Source organism: Puntigrus tetrazona, chromosome 18 (genome assembly GCF_018831695.1).
Source record: "Puntigrus tetrazona isolate hp1 chromosome 18, ASM1883169v1, whole genome shotgun sequence".
Classification (NCBI taxonomy): domain Eukaryota; kingdom Metazoa; phylum Chordata; class Actinopteri; order Cypriniformes; family Cyprinidae; genus Puntigrus; species Puntigrus tetrazona.
In genome coordinates this window covers 14,699,124-14,717,288 of record NC_056716.1, presented here as the reverse complement: position 1 = coordinate 14,717,288, position 18,165 = coordinate 14,699,124, and the positions used below count along the sequence as shown (strand labels likewise).

Below are 18,165 nucleotides of genomic sequence, written 5' to 3'. Positions count from 1 at the left end.
ATTGATGAGCTGCCTGCAACACATAAAACCAAAAGTCGATATTAGAATAATACATATATAATAAATGTAGTGAGGTATAAAAATAGGTATAAAAAAAAAAAAAAACTGAGTATACATTCTGACTTCAATCTTCTAAACAATTTGTATTCTATTCTTGAAAATAAATGATTATTAAATGCAGTGCAGCTAAAAATCACTCAACAGACAAAAAAACAGCTTAAACAATAAAAACAAACAATTATATATATATATATATATATATATATATATATATATATATATATATATATATATATATATATATATATATATATTACAATATAACTATAAGTTATTACTTAAATAAGAAACATTGATTTCAATTATATATATATATATATTATTGTTGAAATCAATGTTTTTATTTAGGTTTATAACCATGTAATAACTTTGTAGTTACATTGTAACAAGTAAACTAAGAGCATATTCCATAACAAGGTACTTCATCAAGCATTAACCATTTATCACTGATTCTCAGCATTCATTTCTTCTGACACAAGCTGCTCAGTTTTGTCACTACAATCTAAACACAATCTACTCTTTGCACAGAGAGAGGCATTCATGTGCAGTCGGAGAGAGAGTGTTTCCAGCGAGCCGTCCCTGAAGCGCTCTCTTAATTTTAGCTGCTTTTACTCATAAATCAGAGCAAAGGAAAACAGAAGGAAAACTGCACTGGCGAAACATGTGTCTTCTTGCTGTGGATGGAGAGGGATGACGCTTATAGCGGTGAGATTCTCTGTTTTCTGAATGAGGAAGGGACGGCATTCAGCGTTTCTTTCTTCTTTGATCAGCTCGGAGAAGATAGCAGGGTGTTTTAATAAACGTGCGAGTGTGTTAAAGTATGTTTTATGGGGGAGGAGAGAGCATCGAACACATATTTTAACCTCCAGGCCCCTGAACCCCCCGAAGCGATGCCTTTGGGGCCACAGAACAGGGCAGTCTTTGTGTGGGGTGCGATCCCAACACAGCAATCAAAGACTGCTGTTCCCATACAAAAATAACCCCCACACATCCACGAGGAAGAAAAAGAGAGAGAGAGAGAGAAACAACAAGGGCTGAAGTGAAGGAAAGTTCTGGACATCCTTGTCAAGCAGCAGCTGAGTTTTATCTGAGCAGTTGTACATGTGCTAATGCATCTGAATATGAATCTATTCATACAGAAAAAAAATATGAAGCCGAAAAAGTCAATTATTTGCTTGCAAAATAAAAACACAGATTTTTTTTTTAGAATAACAGCAATGAATGTATTAAGTAAAATAATAAAAATCTGTCCATCCATCTATCCATCCATCCATCCATCATCCATCCATCTATCTATCTATCTATCTATCTATCTATCTATCTATCTATCTATCTATCTATCTATCTATCTATCTATCTATCTATCTATCCATCTATCATCCATCCATCCATCCATCTATCCATCCATCCATCCATCCATCTATCTATCTATCTATCCATCCATCATCCATCCATCCATCCATCTATCTGTCACGTTAGAGTCAAATTCGAATCGCAATTCTGCATCAATTCAAATCAAAATCTAATTTTAGAACCGAGTGCACTCCTAATTCACACTAGACGACTGCATTAGTGTTCATAACACTCAAAACCACTTCCCTGCTATCTTTTAGCCATGAACCGCAAACCAACAACCACCGACCATAGACGCGCCGTCTACTGGACTATTGAGATGTTTTATAAATGGTGACTTCTATAATCTGTGCTGTAGAACTGTGGATCCTCAGCATGATCCAGAGATGCACAACATCTCACCACAGTATGAAGGAAGGCGCTGAAACATCCAACACAAATGATAATCCACCGCTGATTAGAGGACAGATCAATAAAAGCTTGTGGGGAAGAGCGAGAGAGCTAGAGAGAGAATAGAGAGAGAGACTGGGCTCTTCATATGTTTATGGTCTGTGTAAACCATCAGCGCTCTCTGAATGTCCTCCTCTGACCACAGTCCTAATCTATCTATGATCTATCTATCTATCTATCTATCTATGATCTATCTATCTATCTATGGTCTATCTATCTATCTATCTATCTATGATCTATCTATCTATCTATCTATGATCTATCTATCTATCTCAAGTTTTAAACCCTTGCATTTTTCTATTCTAGTAACATAAAAAACAAACATAAATGAATCCCATGAACGTCTTTTAAAAATTGCTTCTCATGTTTTACGTTCAAATTCAATTCTCCATCTTTGCTACCTCAATTCGAACGTGAATAAAATGTAGAATTTGAATTCAAAAGCATTCCTAATGTAGTTCTTTATTACGTTTTTTTCATGATTTTTCAATGTTCTTTACAGTCTTTTTTTGTTCTGTCTGTAAACTTTCAACTTATTTAAATGTTTACTACCCCAATTGAGATATATATATATATATATATATATATATATATATATATATATATATATATATATATATATATATATATATATATATATATACACACGCACACAAACCTCAGTTGTTTTCTGTCCTTTGGCATTTCTAGTCACAACGATTGACTATTAATGTACTTTATTAATGTCTGTCTACTTCTTTGGGTTGTAAACTATTTAAATGTAGGAACTGCTGTAAAGTAGACTTTTAAAAGCCCTAAACTGCACTCAAGCCAATTATGGATATCATGAAGTTCCCAAGCCATTAAAAATAGAATAATTAAAAAAGGCTACAAGTTTTATTTTTTCATGATATTTCGGCCTCGTAATAAGATAATGGAACTTCTGTCTCAATTACAACCACCAGACAGTTATGCTTTTTTTTTTTTTTAAGTCTCAAAAATACGTTTAATTGAACTGAAAACACGTTCATCACAGAAGAGCTGCAAGTGATTCAAGATGACATGCCGTTACTACCTGTATATATGTGTGTGTGTGTGAGTATACAGCATACGGTCTCACTCCTAGAACCCTTCTAACAGACGCACACACACACACACACACACACACACACACACACACACACACACACACACACACACACTTTCAGTCAGAGCTCGGCTCTGCTCCCTCCTGCAATGAAATTCCAACAAATTCTCAAATTGCAGCCAAATTGAAAGCACATTGGCGAGTGGGCGGCAATCACTAATAAAATCTGAATAACTGACCAACAGCAGAGTCAAAACACAACCATCAAGCTCCAGCAGCAGTACCTGTTCACCAGCTCTGGGTCTCCGGCTCGTTCTGACGTGTGTGTGTGTGTGTGTGTGTGTGTGTGTGTGTGTGTGTGTGCGTGCGCTGTATGAGTCAGCTTTGTAGAGGCGGGACTCGACCCTGCCCTGCTCTGCTGTGTATAAGCAGCAACACGGAGGAATGTTAATCAGACTCTATGTAAAACACCACAACATGTACACAGATGTGCATGAAATGATTACGCTGCCGACTGTCACACTGGCAGACAGCGGGCCGATGGATGTGTGTGTGTGTGTGTGTGTTTGTGTGTGTTTGCGGATCCAGGCCTAATGTGTGAGCAGAACCAGAGGGCTTTATTGTGTTTGTTTGTGTTGCGAGAGGAAAGAGATCGTCTTTGGTTTCAAACCCTGAGCCCCGGGGCTCTAAAGAAATCACTTTAGAAACCATATGGACCTACAAACATGCACACATATGTAAACTACATAAAGACACGCTCCTCTTAAAGAGACAGTTCGCCTAAAAAATCTTTTTTTTGCTAGTGAAAAAACAAATTCATGTTTGATAGATCATATTTTATTTATATATATATATATATATATATATATATATATATGTGTGTATGTATTATTTTTAAGAAGAAGAAGAAAAAATGTGTTTTTGTTATTGTTAATAATTATTTATTTTGTTAATATGAATGCAAATCTATACTGACTTATAAATGTTGCAAAATCATTTTTGCAATCTAATAATAATCAAAATTCAGTAAAGAAGAAGTAAAATCTTTTAGTGGAATGAAAAGGTTCCACTGAAGTTAAGATTTCTTCCTGCAATCAACATGGCGAAAAAGAACTTTTATTTTGAAGAGTAGATTTTTTTATGCATTTTCTTTTCAACGTAGGCTAAATTAAATAATAATAAATAATAAAAATCTGTGGGTTTCAGAGTTGCTGCGGACCTTTGTCTCAAAACACTGAGACATTTCTGAAGATACCTGCTTTTGTGTTACAGAAAGGAACAAAAAGCATTCTAATTATTTCTGATGGGGTTAACTATGCGTTTAAAGTCACAAACACGAACATCTTCTGGCTAAGAGCGAGCAGCCTCTGGAAGATAGGACCGTCTCTCTCCTATTATTATTTGATTTTGACTCGGGACGTGTTCCAAGGCAATACAAATCGTGAAGCGAAGGATTACGAACCATTTCTTCTGTTTCCAAAACACACAGGCTAAATCAAAGAAGGAGCGGAAGGCAGATCCGCAATGCCCAGCGCCGCGTAAGCTCTGGCTCAGTCCCGGGGCAATCGTCCCTAATGAAAACTCCAAAACCGAGCTCTCCGGAAAAAAACACCTGACAGCTCACAGACAGGCCGGGCTCTGCCCCGCGACTCACAATGGCTCTCTGTTATACTCCCAGTCTGTATGCAGGCCCACAGCCTGGCCACCGGCACAAAACCGTCGACACCCACGGAATAAAGTTCCCATTACTTCACAGCAGAATCCATCACTATATTTTTTAAGGAGGACCGTTTTAACCGCTCGGCCCTGCTGGGACTCCACCCACCTCGGGAGCGGGGCCGCTGTCATAATGTTTGGATGGGCCAGCTGCTCCCACCGTCGCAGCAAATTGCATCTAAATGCGACCCTTCGGAGAAAGCGTAGCTCTGTTTACCGACGCGATTCTCGTGCAAACAATTCCTGTCCTCCAGACAGTTCGCTTATGGATGGCACTGATGTTTTTAAGTGGATGAGTGGACTTAGTTTTCTCCAGAGCTGCGGGATCGTAGCCAAAACACGCGGGGAAATAACATAAGAAATCCTTTGGAAGAGAAATGGGGCAAGATGCCTCTGTTGTAAATTAGGGATAAACTTTCCCGTGCAGTGTGTGTAGGCAGGGGCCTTGCTGGCCCCGTCTCCCGAGGCCATGCACCTGGGCTTCATCTCTCTAAGTCTGGGGCCGAGAGCGTTCGGGGAGATGCTCTGGACGGGACGCTCGCTCAAATTCATAATCGTCGCTGCTCTGCCAAACCAAATGCGTCCAGTAAAAGTCAAGCAGGTGGAGCGAGACAGGAGGAGCCCTCCCTGCGAAAGCCTCCGAGTGGAATAAAAGCGAACGTAATGCGCAAACTATTAAAAAGCACGTTATAAAATATTGCTGTAAACTTGATCTCGGTGTGGTTTGAGCGACTGTGCCACGGCGTGGCTAAAAACAATGACAGCAGCCATGTGGAAGAAACTAGGCTCCATTTCTTGCATGGATAGTCATGCATTAAACAGTCACAATTACTTCCAAACGTTTTACTGTTGTGGTACCATTATTACAAGCGTTTCTAAATAGTTTGGGTACGATTTATTGGTCAGTTGCTCGGCACCTCATAAATAGTCATAAACAAAATATAAACACTGCTCTAAAACGTCTTTGCATTGATTTTTGATGAAATTTCGATTTGAAGTCATTAATGCATTCTGTCATGAGACAAAGTCAGGCCATTGCAACTAATACGAGATTAGTTATTGCATTATTTATTTGTGTCGTAGGTACACGAGCTGATCCTGGAACACGGTTCTTTCAAAAAGACAAATTCGTACCTTATTTAACCCTAAAAGGTACTTCGTTTTTACAACTTGGTCTCGTAATAATATGTACCTCGGTGCACTTTTTGTACAACATCGCATTTACGTGCCTTACTGTACGTTTAACCGCAGTTTCAAAGAGAAATGTCCACTGAGTGGCGCTAAAGAAAGGTTCAATACGCAAACCCTGGAACATTTTTATGACGTGGTATGTATTGTGGCGGTTCAGAACTAAAATATATACATGGGCTGTTGCTAAAAGTTAATGCTCTATAATGTTTGGAAATATGCCAAATATACCAAATTCTACCCGATAGTGTCAAAAATTGATATAAAAGCGCATTTGTTGATGCAAGCGTGTCATTTCAGCTTCTTTTAACACAGATTCGTGGAAGAGTAGTCACGCAGGATTGAACCGGAGCTCCTCGTCTCTCAAGAACATCTCTGTACTCTGTGATCTACCGAACAAACCTACCGTCTGAAAACACGTAGATATGAAGCTGGACGTGTGTGATCATAACGCTCAAACATCCCAGCCTATTCTTTTTGGCATTAAATGATGCTGCGAAAATGTTAATAACCGAAAATCCAAAATAGCAGAGATATGTACTTGTTGGTACGTATTTCATGTCACGCTAAAAAGTGCACAAACGTACATTAATGCCATGAAACCGAGTAGACTTGGTACACTCTCATGAAATAAGACTCAAAAGCAGTTTCTGGAACAGCACATCTTCAAAAGGTACACCTTTATACCTTATTTATGCCCAAACAGTTGAATTTTAATAATCCCCACAAGGTACATTTTACGTATCGCTGTCTAAATGATGCATATAGCAGCTACAGTTCAGTGAAAGTTTTTTTTTTTTCTTCAGAAAGTCATAAATCATAAAGCGAGGCATAGAAAAGCAGTACGTCACACATCCGAAGGTGCAAACAGAGAAAGAGCCAAATTAGCCAATGCCAAGCTAATACAAAGAGGCGGTGGACTTACTTTCCCTGAGGTAATTGAGATGTGAGAGCAGGACCTCCGTGTTGTAGACGCTGGTAAGTCTCAGGAAGTCTTCTTTGCTCATCTTGCAAAGTTCTTTTCCATCTGTGTTGTGGAACATGGCCGTGTCGATCTCCTGAAGACCATACTCTTTAATGGCCCAGTCTAACCATTGCCGCACATGGTCTGGAGACCAGAGAGAAGGGTCTGAAATGCCAATAAAGTCATAGATTAACTGGAGACTTAAGGATTAGATTACGAGCAGTTATCATTGCTTTATATCACCTCTTTAAAGGACCAAAGCAGTGAGCAGATCCAAAAGTAATGGATGTCACGCTTTATTATTATTTTCAATAGTATCTTTTTTCTCCAGCAATTTTCGTTAAGTTCAGAACGCCAAGACCTTGTGGAAGTTCAAGAAAAAGTTCAAGAAAAAACAACAATGCGTGTTTACTGCTGGCTTTTTATCTTTCTAAACATGATGTTTACAGTTCATTGTAGCGCTGCTTACACCTTAAAGAGACACATCCTGTGGAAACCTGCTGTTGGCAGCCATTGACTTCTACAGCACAAAAAAACAATACTGGCTAGCATCAACATTCTGCAAAATGTCTTTTTTCACATCCAACAGCGGGAATTCATACAGGTTTTGAACAATCTGAATGTGACTAAATAAAGACAGATTTCAATTGGTTGGTTTATTTTCCAAACAATTAATCCCTTTAAATAGAACCGAGCCTTCGATATTTAAATTACATATAGTTTAAAATTTGATGTTAAAATATTTTGTTTTGTAATAGATTTGTTGTGAATAAAACAGGTTGTTTTGAATATGTTTTAAAAGAAAATTCAGTTTCAGCCTGTCTACTACAACATTTCGTGTTTAATTAAATTAAATATTGTCTTATTTTATTTATTTATAGTAATAACTCATTATTAAATGTATATATATATATATATATATATATATATATATATATATATATATATATATATATTTTTTTTTTTTTTTTTTTTTTTAAGTTTAGTTTTGTTTTGCAAGATAAGTGGCTGCAAACAATTTATTTTAGCTACGTTTAAATAAAACAAAAAAGTCTGGATTTGAAGTTTATGCAGACGTAGCTTAAAATACATTGATTGTAACCACCTTTTCATCCAAACATTTCATCTTTTTTATTTATTTATTTTTTCAGCGCGTGCCCCCCATAAACGACAAGGCGCAGCAAGTACCTGCTGGGACGATAACTCTCCTCTCATTGGTTGTCATATTTGGGGGCGGAGCGCACTTCTCGTCCATGTAGCTGGTGTAGCTCATCTGAGATGCGTCGGTCCCGCCTACCATTTTATTGCATTTACCCACACTACAGTCCACCGGGGACTCTCTGCTGGAAAGAAAAAAACAGTCTGACCGGCTATTGCTTACTAATGCTTATTTCAGACAGAACTGCTTTTTTTCTCCGCCATACCTGGATCCATTGATGTGGTCATACTCTCGCTTGACATTAACCCGGCCGGGCGGGTTGATCCACTCCTGCTGAGGCGGGATAGGGTTGATCTTGTGAGGCTGACCGTAGTCCTGTGCGCCGGACGCAGTCATGTCTGTCTTGGGTAAGGGAGCAGCAGCGGCGTACGGAGGCTCGAACAGAGACTGGTCTTCACTCACCACTGACAGCGCCTCCTGGAGGACGAGAACGGACCCCGGCTCAGTCGCTGTTTCTCATTAAACCGCATGACAAATGACTTTCAGTTCATCATGTGTGACCAGAATCAAGCAAAACAAATTGCAAATTGTTTCTTGCTGAAGGGCAGAATCGCAGATGCCGGGCGCAAACGAAGCAATGCGATTGATTGCTCACACTACGGGCTCCAAGTCGACGTGGAACCTCACTTTATTAGTAAATTGCATTTATAGGAGCTCAAAAAAAACAATTGGGATTTGTGATATCAGAAAGGGAAATTTCGTCGGAGGAGCAAGTAATTGTGTTTTCAAGAAAAGATTATGAACGTAATGTGCATCGCGGTAAAACCTGAGCTGTGCATTAAGCAAGTGAATAGTTTTGATTTTATGACTTTTATGCACCGGGAAGTACAACAGTACAATTAATAAATAAATCATCCAAAAAATGATGTCACGTGCTATGGAGACAACAACAAGAAAAAAATGAATTGAGAAATCGCTAGTAAACTAGTAAAAAAAATTGCACAATTAAATACAAATAATATTAAAAATGACTACTCTATACGTACGGCGATAATTTCTGCCTCAATTACAATTTAAAAATATAGTTTTTATTGTGTAAAAAAAAAAAAAAAGGAAATCGCTATCAAATTTCACCATTTCGAAGAAACTGCAAGTAAAAATATTATATTTAAAATTTCAATAAACCATTAAAATGTCATTAACTTTCACTTTGACTATTAAACATTGATTTAAAACACGATTTCCAACAAGCAAAGAACTTATCATACTTAATTACACATAGGTCCGTGTCATAATAATTTAAAAAAATTGACTTTATCCAATAAAGGGGGCGGAGTTAAAAAAGAGGGATTTGTGATGTCAGCAGATAGGAAAGTTATTGTGTTTTGATAAAGAATATAAACAGGCTATAATTTGTTCCCCCAGAAACGTGCATTACCAAAGAAACACTGCTTACTTCTTACAATCATCATAATAAGAATTACGGTTAACTTACAGCAACTGTCGCAAAAAAAAAAATATCACTTTGTTTTTGGGGAAGAATTTCAATAAGTAGAAGATTTCTCGGTCTTGTTCGTGACTCGTACGTGAGACAGAACAGAGGCAGAGAGATCGGTCCGGGGTCACTTCTACATTTGCTCTCATGGCAGGCGCTCAGCTGGGGTGATGTAGCTTTATTAAAGAAAACAAACGCGGCAGACAGGCCCCTCTGGAGAGAGCAGCGTCTACACGTGCGTGCGATCGTCTCCATTCACATCCCACTCGAACCTTTCCTTCGCTTCCCCGAAAGCTGTCTTGAAGATTCCCCGCTGTTATCTCAGGTACCGACGTCTGTCAAACCCTAAACGCTCGTGGGGTTTAAGCACGACTGTTAGATTCCCAATGCTTTATTTTGCGCCTTACATGCACTTAATAACACTAAATGATGCGTAATTACACGCAAGCAACCCTAACCATGTAGTCGGTAGATGTCGCTCATTAAAATGACTCGGTACCTAAATATATAATTACGCTTTAACAAGGGAATCTTAAAATAAAGGCTCACACTGTACTTACTATGTAATTACTATGTACCTACATAAAACAATGCACTTATTGCATTTGGGTAAGGTCACGCACGGGTTTGGTTTAAGGGATGGATCGACTATGCGACTGCATAAATTAATTACTCACATGCAAGTATTTTTAATAAACGAGCACGATGTTAAAACATGTATGCACGCATTTATAGTTAAGGCCACTTAATATAAAGTGACTTTTTTGCTGCTTATTATGGCAGTTGAGGTGTTAGATAAGAATATGTATATATATATATATATATATTGATATGTGCTTTATTAGCACCGATACTAGTAATATGCATGCTAATAAGCAACTAATAAAGTGTAGCCAAATAAACTACGCTCATTTGGAAAGCAAGCAGCATGCAGATACCAAACCAAGTGCGCTTTTTTTTGCAGATTAAGAGTATACTGCAAAGAAGACCACTGTCTCAGCTATCCATATTGGCTTTTGAACTCTGGTGACGGCCGTCATCGATGGGATCGGCGTCCCGAGGACAGTATCGGGGTGACCCACAGCAGCAGGCCTGCGGCATGATAAGTGTGGCAGAGTCGAGGAATGCCTCCGCGGTGCCAGATAAGGCCAGAGCTGCTATTACGACTGTTACACGTTACTCACACGCAGACATATCAGCCTCCACCATGTAATTCATGATTGGCAGTCGGTCTTTCCCGAGATTACAGAGGCTTGCAAAAATAGGAAAATCTAATTCCACGCTCGCGTACAGACAGGGCCGTCAAAAGGGGCGAAATTTCTCCATGCCGACGGTCAGAGCGCGAGCGTCTCGTTACAACGAGGTTAAAACACTCACAAAGGTGCTATTTTCCTTATTGGCCGTGTCTGCACGGCTCGCTTAAACCATCCAGAACCGCAGGCCGGTTTGGTGTCGTGGATTTATGGCGAGGTACGCCAGCAGCCGAACGCGCTGCACAAATAAAGCATCGCGCTACCGTGTGTTATGACTCTCACCAGGAACGGCAGTTTCCAACATTTTCGTATCAATCTCGTAACTCGGTCAGAAGACGAGTGAGTCATGGGGTCGGGATGCGAGGACCCCGTTAAGAGCGCGGCGCTATTTTACGCAGAACGCATTCCTGTCTTTTGTTTCAGGAGGAAAAGGAAACCTGACAGGAAACCAGATTGTGTGGAACAGGAAATACCCGTGGATTGAAACCCCCTCCTCATCGTCGACTGAAACGTACGGCTAAAAAAAAAAATGAATCGAGAGCTATACGTGTCAAATTCCAGCGAAATGACGGACAGATTCCTCTAGATTACGTTAATGCTACTGTGTGCAAAGTACAGACCTGATGAATGATTGTGGCTTGCTTTATGTTAGGCTTGTTTTGCGCGCTTTAGGTCAGCGTTAGGGTCACACAAACAACAGATAAATAATAAATAGCATATGTAAATCTCTCAAAGCTGAAGATTAGCATTCACATACCAACTAACCCAAACGTTTTCTGTCCCTGGTGTCGCTGTCTTTAATAATAACAATATAACTATAACTAAAATATTAATATACAAAACCACATAACCATTATCTTATGTCTTATCTTCACTGAGATATGATTTAGTAAAATTTACGACACTGCAAGAACACAAAACAATTTAATTATGTTGTGATTAATTGTGTGTTGGCATTGATATAGTAATAATAATAATAATAATAATAATAATAATAATAATGTTAATACTACTACTACTACTACTAATAATAATAATAATAATAATAATTTTTAACAGTATATTAACAGTATTTATTCATTTTCAACAGCCAATCACAACGGTACTGAATATATAAAAAATAACAAACGCTGTATTTTTAATTCTTAACGCCATCCATTATTTGATAGGATCCGAATGAGCCTCGCTGCATTAAAATCGTTCTTTTTCTGTCCACAGTCACCCCAGTGCAATCGAAACAGTCTATTTAACGTGATAAAATCTAACACAAGCATGGTGTGTACTGCCCCAAACATATACCACACCCAAAACCACTTATATGACCGCAAAAAAAGGAGTGTTAGGATCTGCAGCCCTCCCCTCCACGGAGCCATCGATCAATCAGTACAGAAATAACTATTTCATTCACACGTCCATAGCCGTTTTAAATCAGAGATTCCATATGCGTTATTGTTTTCATTATTTTATATATATATATATATATATATATATATATATATATATATATATATATATATATATATATATATATATATAAAGCTATCCAAAATGCACAAAGCAGCGGCGCGGACCACCCACAAACAAATCGGTTTATAATTCGCCTTATCAAGCCGTTCACGAGCGTCGCGCGCTAATTATTATTAGTTTATCAGAAGAAGGGATCGACTGCGGAGTAATGTTTTATTGTGGGTGGGCTCGGCGGTTGAACTATATGAATGGCTGGAAGAGCTCGGCACGGTGCCACTCCAATTGCGCAGCCACATCTCCAGCCTAAAGCTTTATGATTTCTATAAACCGCCGCGCCGCGTTCACACACACGAGCCACGGTGCGCCCAAAAACACAACGCCGGACCTGCGCTATTCCGGTCCCCGAAAAACGACAAGCTAGGTTTTTTTTTTTCCTTTCTTTCTTTTCTCGGCGAAACATCTTTACTCCATCGCGAACGGCGGCTCCGGACCCGTGCGTTTTTCACGAGCGTCCCGAGCGCGCGCGCGCGCGGGGAATCCGTCGGGAACGCTCGCGTCCTCCTCTATAAGTTTTCAACAAAGTTTCGACGCGAAGGAAAAGGAAACTTGGAGAGAGGGGGAGAGAGAGAAGAGGAAAAAGCGCTGCTCGGAGCGGCTGAAAAGTCCCAGACAGGCAGAGCTACAGGCGTCTAAGCTCCCGAACTCTGTCCATCTCGGAAAGACCCCTCTCCTCCGCTCTTACCTTGATAGTTCCGTCCATTTTGCGCAATTTTCAGTGGAGCCCGACAATATTCCAAACATGACACGCGTCTGAATTAATTCCAGCCCCCGATATGTGGCGGAGAGACAGAGACAGTTTCGCCGGATGGTTTTTTTCCTCTAAATTTGGGAAGTGAAGTCACTGCGCTTGAGAAGGAAGCCGTGTGTGTGTGTGTGCGTGCGTGCGTGTGAGTGTGTGTGTGTGTGTGTGTGTGTGTGTGTCACTGGCCCTGCCTTCGGTACGGCACCCAAAGCAGGATATTTGTCCCGAAAAGATAAGACACCAAAACAATAGCGTTTCTTTCCTTTGTACATGTTTTTGCCTGGAAATATTTACAGAACGCCCGCCAGCTCGATTCGTCGCGCTTTTTTCCGACAATAACTACGCGATCTGGTAGCACCGAACGTCGCATTTGTGCATCGAGTGTATGTTTTAAAAATAATAATAATAATAATAAATCAGGCTGACGCTGATAAAACAAAAAATACATCATCGTAACTATAAATCCGACTTTTTAGCGTTTACGCGAGATCGAATAAACGTGTGAATCATAAAATTGTGCGATGAGTTCTGCTGTAGACCGGATCTACCTATGGTGAAGAACGTGACGGGTCCGTCCGAACTTCTCTTCGCGGCGAAAACGGGTTTCCATTAATAAAAGCGAAGCCCGCAGCGCCGAGTCGGTCTGCTCCGCACGTGTGCGCGCCTCTGAATGCACGCGAACAGCGGATCTCCGGACCGTACGGAGAGGCCGGTACCTCTCGTGTGCTTGCTGTTCGACATTTCGTCAAATCAGTAACATATGGCCTCGCGCATTTCACATCTTCGCGGGAAATGAGGGGAATCGTCTCCGTCGTACATTTGCTGCGCGTCGAATATGACGCTTGATATGATTTAACGTTCGTTACAAAAAAAAACAAAAAATGCACCGATATTATATGACAAGTCTTTCAATGTCATTCTTTACCAAATGCAGAGACAGTCTCCACCCCCCTACATTTTTTTTTCTGGTCCGCTCTATTACCCAGCGCGCTCTAGACGCGCAGCCAGCCCAAAACGTGACCAGACCCCCGGATCCTGGGACCCCCTGACCGAGAGGGCCATGCCTAGGGGAGCGAGACTGAGTCTGCGCCGGCCGGTTTGCGACACGGGGGTCTGGATGGAGGGGTGGGGGGGGAGGCCCCCTCGAGAGCGCCACATCTGGATCCTGCTAGGGGTCAAGGCTTCTCCTGCCTGAGGCCTGCACAGTAATTAACGGAGACACCTTGTTTAACCATTTCGAGTCGGGGCCCCTCTCTCGCGCGCGAAACAACGCTGGCTTTTCTTTCGTTCTAATAAACGGCGCTGGCGTATATTCGTCCGTTTCCGTGTTCTGCGTTCTTAGGGATTGATAATCCTATTTTTTAGGACATGTGCATGCGAGCTGGACATTGTTTCGCAGAGCGTGGGACTTGATAGCTGAAACATATGTTTCCCTAGAGGGGCCGCTTAGACTCCGCCGTTCTTTTAATTAAAACACCATTATCTCTGAGCGCATGACGAGACGGAGATCTGGCGGAGAGGGGTCACTAATGACAGTATAATTATGTTTTATGGTCTCCGTTTCGATTATTATAAATGAGACGTCGCTTTGCTTGAGACTAAACTATATATCAGGCAAACAGAACGCAAGAGTTTCGTTCAGAATTGCAAAATGCATCCGTGGTGGGTGCTAGCGCGTAATATGCAATCATAACTTCTCCAGAAGAAAAAATATATATATGGAGCAAACGTCTTAGTGAGGTGCATCGTTAAAATCAGCCTCTTTTCCCGCGTGGCGTTTGCCCAGGTCATTATGAGTCCAGCGGTAACAAACATTTTGGAAGGCCAATAAACAGATGCGTGTTGGTTTATGTAGTCAACCACAGAACATCTGGCTCGACGCTGGAGCTTGACAGCCAGGCATTTCTCCCAACCACGACCTGTGGGAAGCCAGTGGCCCGACGCTACTGGAAAAACCCTGAAGTGCCGGAGTAAGACTAACCCGGAGTCAGACCAGAGGCTTTAAAAGGACCAAAGGAGAAAAAAACGATCGTACAATTAGCCTACTTAACAGGCTATAGACCTATCTTATAGATCGCGTCTATCTATGGCTTTCCTGACGGGCATCGTGATCCACGGGTTACCCGAGAACGTCACGCGCCCTTTCCCCCTCGCGCGCGAGGAACGACGCGAGCGTCGAAAAACAGAGGCTCCGGCGCACAACAGCAAACTGTCCGGCCTCCCGCCCCGGGCCGTAATTAATTTGAGATTTATTTTTATTGGAAAGCCCCAGTCTCGCCCGGCCTTAACCAAACAAAAAACCTTAACCCGCGGCTTCGCCTGAATGAAGCTGAATATTTCTCTGAAACCGGCCTTTCTCGGGGCGCGCTGAGGTAAATCCCCTTTCCCGCTCAAATTCTTCCCGCCAGCAACAACACCCCCCCGATTACGAGCGTTCGTCGGCGGCGCGCGAATTAAAGAGGGGGAGGGGCGTTTCTGGAAAAATATTGTTGAATATTTGACCGAAACAAAAAAAAAATTGAATGCAGTGTGATAACAGATGCGTTCCCAGAGATTGCTCCATTTTATTGTTGTTTATACGTGGCCCTATTTATTATTCAGCGCGCGGAGAGAAAGCCGGATTTCAAAGAGAAGGTTTTCCCTCAGCATTCCTGCGCTGCTAATGTCTCGAAACAAATCGAGGACTGTTCGCGAAACGCAGCCCCTCCGCGGAGGAACACAAACTATAGCGTCTGCATGAAAAGCTCCCTTATGCAGGGGGGCAATAAGTCTCCATAACATAACAGCCCCGCTCTGGAAAGTATGCTGATTGTAAAGATATAATGAATGACTTTAGCAGGCACAATACTTCATTTTCATGGCTGTGTCTGCGCCGCCGTGCGCTAAGCCTTTTGATGCATTCGAGTTATTGCCGTGGCACTTCGCCATAAATAACCATCCGAATATGCCAACGTAGATTTCAGCCTCTAAAAGAACGGAGTGATAATACGCGCCTTTCATAAAGAGGCAGCCTGTAAGAAGCGAGCCACGAGGGCTTGCGCGGTGGACCCCGAAACCCGTCTGTAGAGGTTCCTCAAAGAGTTCGAGGTCTGTGTGGAAACTTCTCTGCGCGTGGTTGGTCGAAGCCAGTTCATGCAAAAACAGATGTCTGCCATTTGCAATGTTTACATTCTTTAAGACCACGTCGAGAGAGAGAGAGAGAGAGAGAGAGAAAGCAATGCAATAATGCGCCATAAGTAACATTTGTGAAGGTCAGAGATGGCTTGACCCTTCGTTCGATGGCTTGAAATTAATTAAGACTAAGTTAGACAGTGTAGGCTTCTCTCTTCCCGGTCATTGGTCAAACTATCATCAAGTCAGATATGGCGAATCGGGAAAAGCGCGCTTTGGAAAGCCATCAGTGGTCGATGAAAGCGGGAAGAGGAAGAGGGCGATGCAGAAGCTCCGGGCTCGTTTCCTCTCACATTACCTGCTCGTAGTGACGATGTTGTCTTACCTTGACGTAAGACGACGTGTCGGGGACGGTCTGAAACATTTTCATTGGACAGAGAGCCCAGAAATGTGTCGCGTTCACTTCACGGCCCCTTTAAAAAATAATGACAAAATCAATAAATAATAATAATAATAAAGAGGAAGCTGGAGTTTAGCTAAAACCTAACAAATAAGCTAAATGCCAATGATAATAATAATAATAATAATAATAATAATAACAGCAATAATTAAAAGGCTAATTTAACCAAATTGTTTCTTAATTCTAATTCCGCCCCTAAGCAAATGTCCCAGATGAATAGAATTCGACTTTATTTCAATTTCATTTTAAAGAACAAACGAATTCGTCGATTATCTTCCAGCCATTCGTTAATTCCCACCTCCCAAAAATCAGCCCCAGCGCATTCCATTTCGTTATTTTTTGATTATTTCTCCTCCCTGAACGCGTTTTCCTTCGCCGCGCCGGTTCTACTCAAAATCGATTCTACGAAATGCATTTCTCCGCATTTTAACAGCAATAAATAAAACAAAATAAAGCTGCTTTATCTGCGTCCTCTGTGGCGTAAAGCTCGTGAATAATTCGGGCGCGCTGGTTTCCATTTAAACCGCATCCAGCAATCTAAACAGAGAGGTCAGATCTGGTTCAAGAGCGTACACGAGGGGCACGAACGGAGCACAGAGCCGCATTTATTCCTCCAAGAATCGTAGCATATACCTTTCATCCCTCCAGAGACTCAAAATCGTTGTTTTTGTTTTTTTTTTAATTGGTTGCAACAGGCCCAATATTCTAACCAGTGCAGGCAGAATAACAATATCAATAATTTTCACATTTAACGTAGATACGTTTTCTCAATCTGTGGTATTTCGACCGCGTTTACAGCGCGAGGCTATATATATGAATCGATTCGTCGAGCGCGCGGGCCCAGCCCCCTTCACGTCCAGAGCAGACGCATATTGAAACACTTTTCGTTTTAATAAGTGTAGCTTACAAAGTCTCGGGTGAAAGGGCACCTCGGGGACGGTGTCTTTCGCCTTTTCCTTCGGCGTGCAATTACAGACTGGCACTAGCGTTATTTAACATTCCTCTCCGCCGTGAAAATAAAAACACAACTTTATCCCTCGCCTTGCGCGTTGCCTTAACGTTTAGTCGGCCAGGCTGACCACTAAATAAGGGCATCGAAATAACAGTGCATTGTGGTGCATGCTTAACGCTTTTATTTGCAAGGTGTGTTTTTGGTGAACAGCAAAAGGCCTTTCTCGGAGAGTTTACCGTGCGATCACTTTAAAAGCATTCGCGGCCCGTGCATCATCGTGCAGCTGCAAAATAATATCAGCGTCGAGACACTTTTTACGACAGGCTTATTTATTTCCGGTCAGGTTTTCAATGCGGCTTTCAATGTAAAGCGATTTAAAGGTGTAGCGTCCTACATGTAGGGCCGATAACAGTTTGTAACCGATCCGTTTGTAAAGCGACAACATACACGCGCTTCACGTTAGTACTGAGGAACGTCGGAAGGCTCTCCGCCATCGCGATAAGGAATGAGATGTTGTCACGCCGATACCTGAACACGCTGACCCCGATGAATAAATCAGGAGACTTATAATTCGCTCGATTTATATTCGCAGCGTCAGACCCCGGGCTCCTGCGGGCGAGAGCTGGGCTCGCCTCATAAACTTTCCCAAATGCATCCAATTTCTAAACG

At 41.4% G+C, this 18,165-nt stretch overlaps 1 protein-coding gene across 1 annotated transcript in view; it reads right to left on the bottom strand.

Annotated features, from left to right (window-relative positions):
• Positions 1-13,129, bottom strand: part of fli1 (Fli-1 proto-oncogene, ETS transcription factor) — a 23,728-nt gene extending 10,599 nt beyond the window's left edge. The window contains 5 exon segments of the mRNA XM_043264916.1: positions 1-13; positions 6,759-6,962; positions 7,986-8,140; positions 8,222-8,433; positions 12,914-13,129. The exon segment at positions 1-13 is cut by the window's left edge and continues 34 nt beyond it. Of these exon segments, the coding sequence (XP_043120851.1) occupies positions 1-13; positions 6,759-6,962; positions 7,986-8,140; positions 8,222-8,433; positions 12,914-12,931 (602 nt within the window). The 5' untranslated portion in view covers positions 12,932-13,129.
• Positions 13,130-18,165: the final 5,036 nt, after the last annotated feature.